This window comes from Echinops telfairi, unplaced genomic scaffold, assembly GCF_000313985.2.
Source record: "Echinops telfairi isolate 266 unplaced genomic scaffold, ASM31398v2 ScPeMD7_18;HRSCAF=68, whole genome shotgun sequence".
Lineage (NCBI taxonomy): Eukaryota > Metazoa > Chordata > Mammalia > Afrosoricida > Tenrecidae > Echinops > Echinops telfairi.
The window spans coordinates 43,978,450-43,988,052 of record NW_022103915.1 but is presented as its reverse complement, the minus strand read 5'-3'; the positions used below and the strand labels follow the sequence as shown (position 1 = coordinate 43,988,052).

Here is a 9,603-nt window from a genome sequence, read left to right as displayed (position 1 = left end):
AAACAAGGGCAAGTGTACATTAAGAAAGCATCCCAGCCAGTCCAGTCCAAGCCCATAAGTCTGATATTAGCCCATATGTCCAGCCTATAAATTCCTCTTCAGACTCATGAAACACAAGCAATGATGCCAAATGCAGGAAGATCACAGGCCAGTGGGTGAAAAGTCTTGTGGATCCAGTGACAGTGAAGCATCTCAGCGCTGGCAGGGGTCTTCATGTGGTTCCTCCAGCTCAGGGCACTAGTGTAATTCCATGTATCTTGTCAGTTGCAATGTCTCCCAGAGAGTGAGCAGAGAGAGAGAGATTGTCTCCCACCTCAAAGGAGGAATACTGGAGTTCCCATAATCCTCAGGAGAAGACCCTGCCCACAGAGAGGGCTCATTGGCTATGATCTGATTGATTGGCTAGACTATACCCCTTCACTCTTAAACCTCTCAAATTGACAAATGATTATATACCTATGACAGCAGCAATCATAGAGGATGGGCAATGTTTTGTTCTGTTATACAGAAGGTTGCTGTGGGTCAGAACCAACTGGATGGCAACTAACTACAACAATCACAGGCAAGGCACCAGGTACAGGATTGGAGATGCAGTGGTCAAAAAAAGGCAGTCCCTACCATTGGAGAGTTTAGGAACAAGTCAACAGGCAACTGGATGACAAATGTTCAGATAGGTTATAGTGGGGTTTTGATGGAGCCTACTAGAGGATTATTTGAGCCAGAGCTGGGATGCTTGGCAAAGGCCTTTAGATAAAATGAAATCCACAACTAATGTATAGAAGTTATGTGAAGGTGGGGCATCAGGACCTAGGTATTGATTAAGGCAAGGTAATAGCATGTACAGAAGTGAAAGGGTACAGGGCAAGGGAGGCACAAGGTAGCTGACAATCATAGGCTTGTACTATATAAAAGCAACAGTCATGAGCAATGGGTCTAGAGGGCAAATAGGAACAGACTACATCGTTTATTCCGTGGCTTTTATCCTGAGACTAGTACCGTGTTTCCCCAAAAGTAAGACATCCCCTGAAAATAAGACCTACTTACAGTTTTGCCTCTCACTGAAATATAAGGCATCCCCCTGAAAATAAGACCTCCCCCAAAATAAGGCCCCCCAAAGCTACCATAACTCTGGACTCTGGACCGTAGCGGCAGGCACCGCCGTGCAGCTCACTGTTGGCCACAGTGCAGCCAGAGCAGACAGGAAGTGAGAGGTCTCTTTTAATAAAACGATAAACAATAAATGTGTACCATATTCTTTTTCATGGAAAAATAAGATATCCTCTGAAAATAAGACCTAGTGCATCTTTGGGAGCAAACATTAATATAAGACACTGTTTTACTTTCGGGGAAACTGGGTAGGAAGTCATTGAAAGCTTGGTCTTGGTCTATTAGTGAGAGTGACATGATCAAATCTGTGTTGGGACAATCTAGTGCCCGGGAGATGCAGTAATGCGCTCATGCAGTAATGCGCTCATGAGGTGCTTAGTGCCCTGAACTTACAGTGTGTGTCTATGAGAGTTCAGTGGCCGTGGGGATGGAAAGAATTAGGCAGAGTAGGGAACTATTTAGGAGAATTTTATGTTTGCATGGATTAGGCATGAGGAAGTTAGACTTGTCAAAGAATGAGATCTTATTTCTTGCTTGTATAATTAGAGAGACAGTGCTGCCATTTACAGAGATGGTGAATGCTGAAGCAGCACATTTTTGGAGTAGGCGGTGTTATTCTGAGAGCGAGGAGTTCAAGAGATGCTTCCTGGTATTCAGCTGGGTCCTGGGCTGGAGCTATAGATTTGGGAATTGTCAGTGAATCTGTGGGCATCGAGAAGGTGGCCTGGAGTGTGAACAGAGAGCAAGGAGAGAAGAGACTTTAATTCAGGCATTCGTCGGTATTTTGACTGAAAAGAGAAGCAACATAAAACAGAAAGTACATGTTTATGTGTTACATGAATAAAACGTGGACAAGCAATCTTGCATGTCCATGAATACTGCTACATACATGCTTAGGCATATATATATATAAACCCTTGTGGAGTTCTCATGAGTGTCTGTAATATGCTGGATAGCAGGCAACATACAACATTGAGCATGCAAGGTAATACTCCTCCTCCTTATTAATTCCTGTAAGATGTCTTAGTCTAACAGTAAGTACCAGCCCTTAGGACCCTGATCAGTGTATTCAAAGGAGAACTGGAGATTTGCAGCTGGCATCAATATTACAACAAGATTAGCAAAACAGAAAGTGCTAATATTTTGCCTCTTGTCTTTTTAATTGTTTCAGCTACATATGGCAAGCTCTTTCTGCTCAATTCTGTGGGCCAGGAGATGTCCCGCTGCAAGACGTCCGTTCGACGTGGCCAGCCCAGTCCTGTCTATCAGGAGACCTTTATTTTCCAGGTGACCCTCTTCCAGCTCTCTGATGTTACATTGATGATTTCGGTTTACAACAGGCGTACTATGAAGCGTAAAGAGATGATTGGCTGGATTGCTCTGGGGCAAAACAGCAGTGGCGAAGAGGAGCAAGACCATTGGGAGGAAATGAAGGAAACCAAAGGGCAGCAAATCAGCAGATGGCACACCCTGCTGGAGTCCTAGTTTCGCAACAGGCGTCTTCCTGGTCACCAGAGTTGCTGACTCCTGACACCAACTCAGCACATCAGAGCATGCTTTTAAAAGACAGACTTTCAAAGCGGAATTCTGGTTCCCTATGAGTACTAGGTGGTGAACTATGTTAGGGTTCTTAAAGGTTTGATTTGGATTTCAATACTGAAATTCAAAACAAAACTACCTATCCAGCCAAGTGTGCTATATGGGAAATGCTACCACAGTTGAGACTAGTGATGATGAGTTAATGTGTGCTAAATTATTGAGTTTTAGTTCAGATTAGGAAACAAAGCTCCCCCCACTGTTACCTGCTGAAGAGCAGCTCAAGATTGCTAAGAAACTGTTAAATGTTACTTTGCAACCACTTCCTTTCTATACATCATGATATTTCTTAATATGATGCAAAAATCGAACAACAGACATGAATTAGACTCGGAGGTTGATAGGAGAATGCAATTGTCATCCCTGAATCCCTACTTAGTATTTTTCTCTTTATCAGAAAAATCCTCATTTATTTACCTAATAAGTACTTAATCATTCCGAACCTGCACTTATGAAAAGAGATTTGCATCACATACCTCTTCTATTTCATGTATATGTGGGGTTGTCCTACGGTATTTAGTTAGATGAATCTTTTTGAAGCTGAAAGCGACTTCAAAAACCACTGTCACGAGACAGTTTTTCTCCTCTGGGATATATGAAATTTCAAACGTGGAGCTTCCATGGTGTTTGTGCTATCCTTTTCACCGAGTGAATTCTTACTGAATGAGCAGAAAACCAAAAATAATAAGTCATGGATTTACTGAATTTTTTTTTCTGAATCTTATGTCCTCTGTGTGGATTATGCTTTTTCTATATTCAATTCTACATAGTCACCTGTGCACTTTGAATGTATTTCGCATGTAAACCAGATTATTTGGGGTAAGATTTTGAACCCTTAGAGCTTCATAAATTGCACACAATGGATCCTTAATCAATATTGACTAAACATGCTATTAGAAATGAGTATGTTACAATGAGTGAAGACATAGATGCAGGGTTTGTGGAATGAAACGAAATCTGTCCTGGAGCATTTGAAGTGCCTACAACTGTCTTTTCTCTTGGCATTTGCCGCAACAGCTATTTGTCATGACTGGCATCCTGGGTGCACGCCCTCCAGAGCACTGATATTGTGTGGTAGCATGGAGCTTTCCTTATGAGTGACTCTTATCTATTTATACAGTGCATGCTTGCATTTCTTTGTTCTTCCAGTTGAGCCCTTAATCTCAAGTGCTTTAAGCGGACAGAAATTAGAAATGGGAAGGAGCGCGTGTACATTTCATGCTGTGCCCAACCTGCAGCTCTTCCAGCAAGTGCTCAGTCATTTATTTTTAGCTTTTATGTTTCCTTGTTGACTTTCCCCTGTCTGTGGGAAGAGTGATAGCCAGTGACGGATGTATACAGTTAAAAACATATAATTCGGCCTCGGCTCCACATTTTGACAGCTTGGAAGCATAGGCTGTAACACTCGAAGAACATATTTATGCCTCCCAGTGCATAATGGTTATCCTGACAAGTCCAGACTAGGGCACTGGTGAACTTTACTATGATTTCAGGCTTCGGTCTACGCACGAGCGTTGTGGGTTTGTATGGAAGAATCAGCAAAATAAATGAGGCTTTTAATTTCTTCACAGGCCCCCCGGGGTTTTACCCGTAATGCTGCTCAGTGGTTGAGAAGCCAAAAGCCCTCTTCCTTTGGGTGTTGACCCCACCTTCCTCCAAGGGGGCCTCGGATCGCTTTCCCCACATTCTATCCGTGAAGTGCGGAGAGCCCTCCACAGCGAGGGCTGTGTGACATCCAGGGTAACTGAGTGCAATTGATGAAGTGGTGGCCCAGAGAAGTGGCTTTTCACATCCCTTTCTGTCCCTCTGCCCTTGTGCTTGCTGGGAAGTGAGGCAGCCGAGCTATGCTTTCCTTTGTGCAGTGACAGAAAAGCAGCATTCACTCTCAAATTTACATTTGAAAAAAACCTGCATAGATTGTAGAGGCAGCCTTGGATTCTCGCCCCCTCTTCATATTTTTCTGCTCTGCATTTTGCTTCATTTCACACTGCCCACTAATCACCTGTCCTTCATTTTGGCTGCCTTGACCCACCTACTTATAAGCATTTTCCTCCCGCCCTCCTTCCTTCCTTTCGTTTCTTCTTTCCAGGGGAAGGAGAGATATCCTTGCACATTTGCTTCGCTTTCCAGTGGTCCGCCTAAGCCACAGTTACAGGAGCGTGCATCAACGGAGGGCAGGCACCGTGGCTTGGGAAACATCTTTTACTTTGTACCATTTTACCAAGAGCCTCGCTGGTGCTATTCGCCATGTAGGCTGCGTGTGCACCTGAGACCTAATGACATTCGCCATAGAGCTGCTTGTGTAAATAGAAAATACCGTTTACAGGGCACATTCAGACAGGAGGCTGGCTCTTTCTGTTCACATTGATTTGAATTTCTAGTTTAGTAAGTTCGTTTGATTTTGTGCAAACTCTCTGATTATTTTCTTGGGAAAAATCTAGATGCAAATACACTTTAACATGTTTTCGCCTCAAGCTTGTTCACGTACATTTGCTCCTCAAAAAGAATTATGAAAGAGAATCTGTTGGTTCTGCAGTGATAGAAGTCCTACTTGTCTTGCAAATGACATTTGAAATGGAAGAAGCAGTGATTTTTGTTACACGAGTTCTCTCAGTGAGCCCCCCACCCCTTTTCTTCCGAAGAGCAGGCTTTTAAAATACTATTGTTGGGGAGCGCATGATGCCCCGAGTCTGTGCATATTTGCTGTCCAGGGTGCCTTCTCAGGGCACGCACCCACCCTGCATGGGGAATAGCTGCTTTCGCTCATCACGGCGGTGGTGGCTGCGCTCCTTGGCCCCTCTGACTATTGTTGGATCTTTAAATGGACCATTCACCAGGCAGCCGAGCACCTGCTCGCGTGGCCCCTGCCCTTCACTGGCTCCAGTGTGATGCGCAATTGATTTGGACTCTGTTTTTGCTGATACTGCCTAGCCGTCAGGGGGCGGCTCTGCCTTCCCTAATGTAAGCAGGCTCTGTAGTGCCTTCGGATGGATTATCCTTGGGATTTCCACATGAGCAGATGCTGGAGAAAGAATTATGATTACCATTAAAAGGAAAAAAAATTGGAGACTCCCATTTCACTCACTTTTTTACAGTTGCTGGAGAGTCAATTTGGACTCATGGCAACCCCATATGTGTCAAGGGTGGACTAATGCACGATTGGGTTTTCAGTGGATACTTTTCCAGAATTAGCTTGCCAGGCCTTTCTTCCAAGGTACATGTGGATGGACTGGAACCTCCCACCTCTTGGTTGACATCTCAGCATGTAAGTTAACGCTCTCCATCACCCAGGGACCTATCTTTCACTTTAGGCACTCGTAACTCGGATCCTCTTTCAAGGCAAGCTAAAGGGGTGGACCTCAAACAGTGATGTTTCCCAAGCGCTAGGTGTGACAGTGAGCCGAGAGCCAACCTCTGCTTCTCAACGTGCAGCTCTCCTAATACTTTACCAATCGCAGTTACCTCTTGGTTCATCGCCGTGCTTGATGATGGGACTTGAGAATCAGGTACAGTAGAAAAAACGTAAGACATGTCTTGTTGTTGTTAGTTGCTGTTGAGCCAGTTCCAGCTCAGCGTCACCCTGTGGACACACTGCCCGGTCCTGTGCCATCCTCACACTTCTTGGGTCTGAGCCATCAGGGCTGCCTCGGTGTCAGTCCATCTCCTGCAGGGTCTTCCTCCATGCTGCTGCCCTGCTACTTGACCAAACATGGTGTCCTTCTCCAGGGACTGGTCTCTCCTGACAACACGTCCAAAGTACATGAGATGAAGTCTCTCCAGCCTTGTCTCGAAGGAGCCTTCTGGCTGTACTTCTTCCAATTTGTCTGTTCTTTTGATAGTCCGTGCTACTTCCAATATTCTTTGCCAGTACCATAATTCAAAGACATCAATTCTTCTTTCGTCTTCCTTATCAACATCCAACTTTCACAAACATAGTTTGAGGAAACTTTTATTTGATACAAGACAAAAAGCTAATGAGAAAGGACCCTGTAATGGCAAAAGCGTTTTAAGAGGTAATTTTAAATTTCCGAGCTTTTGTTATGAAATAAAGCCTATAGTTTACAGTAACATTCACCTTTTGTGTTGTGTACTTCCCTATGATTTGACAACTTATGATGTCATATACACCATTACAGGGTCATATACAATAGTTTTATCACTGAAAGAATATTTCACCTATTTAACCTTTTAAAAGTATTTTAATTGTCTTAAAGTATAATCACTGAGTTTATCCCAAAGGAAATTCTCAGCAAAAAAAAAAAAAGTGAGCAAAAACTCATAAAGTATGTATATGGAAGAATTAAAGAATAAACCAGGAACCCTGGTGGCATAGTGGTTACGAGTTGGGCTGCTAACCACAAAGTCAGCTGTTCAAAACCAACAGCCAGGCAAAAGATGCAGCTTTGTACTCCCATAAAAAATTACAGTCTTGGAAACCCCCAGGTAGTTCTACCCTGACTCACTATGAGTCAGTATCAATTCAATGGTGGTGAGTAGCTTAGAAAGAACAAACCAATGTGCTGGACACCTTCAGCGTCCGTTGGCATATAAGCAAGACGAGCAAACTAACAGCCCAAAGGATTTTCAAGTTGACTTGCTCTCATCTTTGACAACTTATGGAATTCTGGAAAATATTTGAAGATGAGCGGAAATGGAACTGGCTAAATGAATGAGTCTGAGAAGTTACACAGCCTGAGTTTGAATACAATTCTGCTTACTCTGTGGCTTTAAGAAAATTACTTCATCAGCCTGTGCCCTAATATCTCCAAGTGGAAAATGGAAATAACACGACCTCAGAAGATTTTAAAGGAGAGATATTAGTATAATAGCAGACTTACGGCACCCAGCACAGCTCCTGGCATATAGGAAACAATCAATCATTCCCTCTCACAATTCTGCTTCCAAAAATTATGATATTTTTTTCTATCTTTCTAGTGAAAATGATAATGAGAAAAACCTCAAAGCAATTTTCAGGTACATACAAAAAAAGAAAAGAAAAAAAGATTGGCTCATGAAGTCACCTGGATTTGTAAAGAAGACAGGTCTTTTAGGAAAACCTAATCAGAGATAAGGCTGCTATGTAGAGATCATTGGATTTTATTAAATCCCAACTGAGTTTTTAAATTGGGATTTGTCTCAGTTTGCTTTAGGCAAGCGATATTCTTCCTTCTGAGGATGTGCAAAACTGTGGTGCTCATGAACACCTTCTGATACATGATACATGAGCTTCTCTGCTCCTTTCTTGCCATGTGTCTCTTGCCCCCATCTCAGCCCTACAGTTTATATGGGGACAGGACACCTATTGTCCTGATCAAAGAACTGCCAAAGGTGGCACCACCCGTACATTTTTCCACCTTTATCTGGCAATTAAAACAAATGATATGACAGTATCCTGACACTTATAAAGATAGAAAATTCTCCTTTATGATGTATGTATCAATAGTATATCTTTATAGGTAATGGTCTTTAATAATACAGTTATCAAAACTTATCTGAGTGACAGACTGAGAACCAGTTAGTTATCACTGTTTCCTTTAAGAGATCATAGTAAAAAGGATCCCATCAAAATTAATAATAACGGATCAAAAACATTTTTTCTAGCATAACTTGTTGATAGAGAAAAAAGCCAGGTGACTTAAGTGCTTCAGCCCTTGAGTGAAGAGAAGAGATCGCTGAGAATTGAGAAGTACCTTTCTGTGGGTTTAGCCTGGACAGGTGGTCAGAATAAGCTCCACCAGGGCCGCGTAACTAAGCACCCTGAGTTAGTCACATCCTCTTTAAGTCCTAATGTGGGCGTGATTCTGGGATATTGAATCAGGAGTCTCCCCTCCCAACCTCCCCTTAACAAAGCACTGGCTCGAGTTCAGGATTTCCCAAATAGAAGAAATAAGAGAAGATTGCCTTATGGTATTTCACGAGTTAGAATCCAGTCAGACAGCGGGTTTGATGATTTTGGGGGTAGGAAATTTAAGGGAGCTCAATGATAGGCGAGTGAGCTTAGAATGACGTCTCTCAAGACTGTAAAGAGCTCTCAGCCAGCGTAGGAGACATAGCTTCTCTTCTCCGTCCTGTAGACAGAATCAGAGCATCTACCAAAATTATTTCAGAAGAGGTTTAGCTTAGATATAAGGAGGGCTATATGACTGATGATTATCATTAATCCAATATGAATTTGTTGGATTTCCTTGTGTGTGGTAGAGGAGAACTTAAAATCTTTTTGGAGTGCTGTGACTACGAATAGAAGCCATTAGTCATCATAATTAAAACAATGCGTACTAGTGTGTATGGTGTTGTTAAATTGGCTTAATCGCATTCCATAAAAAGTAGAGTTTCTTGTTATGGGTCACGGGGAGGGGGAGAAATGTATGGCTGCTTTTACTGAAGAAAGTTTTGGGGAAGCCCAGGTCTTGAGTGGGCCTTGGTTTTGTCAGTGAAGCAATTTCCAAAGGAGGCCACAGAATCATAATCTGTGGAAGTCTCTTAAAAACCAAACCAAAAAATTCCCCCCAAAACAAAAGAATTACATGAGGTGTTGGCTCTATCCATAGGAGAATGGGAGCATCCAAGAGGACAGCTTTTATGAAATTCCTTCTAAGTCTGATATTCTATATATAACTCGCAGCAGAATCAGGAATAACAACCCTGTAGGCCTGTTCTCACCGCACTGGACTTTGGTTCTCCCTCATCGATTTCTCTCTGCATCATAGAAGGTTTTCCCCAGAGAGAGACTGGTGGGGCTTTGTGTCGGTGACCCTGGGGATGCCTGGAGGCTCCGGGTGAGTTTCCTCTCCTATGGCGCTTTGACTGCGTTTGTTTCTCTTGGGTCACAAAGCAGTCTCCTAGACACACAGACAATCATTAGCTATATTTATCGCCACGGTGGAACCTGTGGAACAGCTT

The 9,603-nt window shown here is 42.9% G+C and overlaps 1 protein-coding gene across 2 annotated transcripts in view; it reads left to right on the top strand.

The window, feature by feature from the left end:
• SYT16 (synaptotagmin 16) overlaps window positions 1-2,610 on the top strand; it is a 119,411-nt gene extending 116,801 nt beyond the window's left edge. For both annotated transcript variants that reach the window (XM_030884983.2, XM_004698637.2), the window contains exon 6: window positions 2,279-2,610. In XM_030884983.2, coding sequence (XP_030740843.1) covers window positions 2,279-2,592 — 314 coding nt within the window. In that variant the 3' untranslated portion in view covers window positions 2,593-2,610. The remainder of the gene's footprint in view (window positions 1-2,278) is intronic.
• Window positions 2,611-9,603: the final 6,993 nt, after the last annotated feature.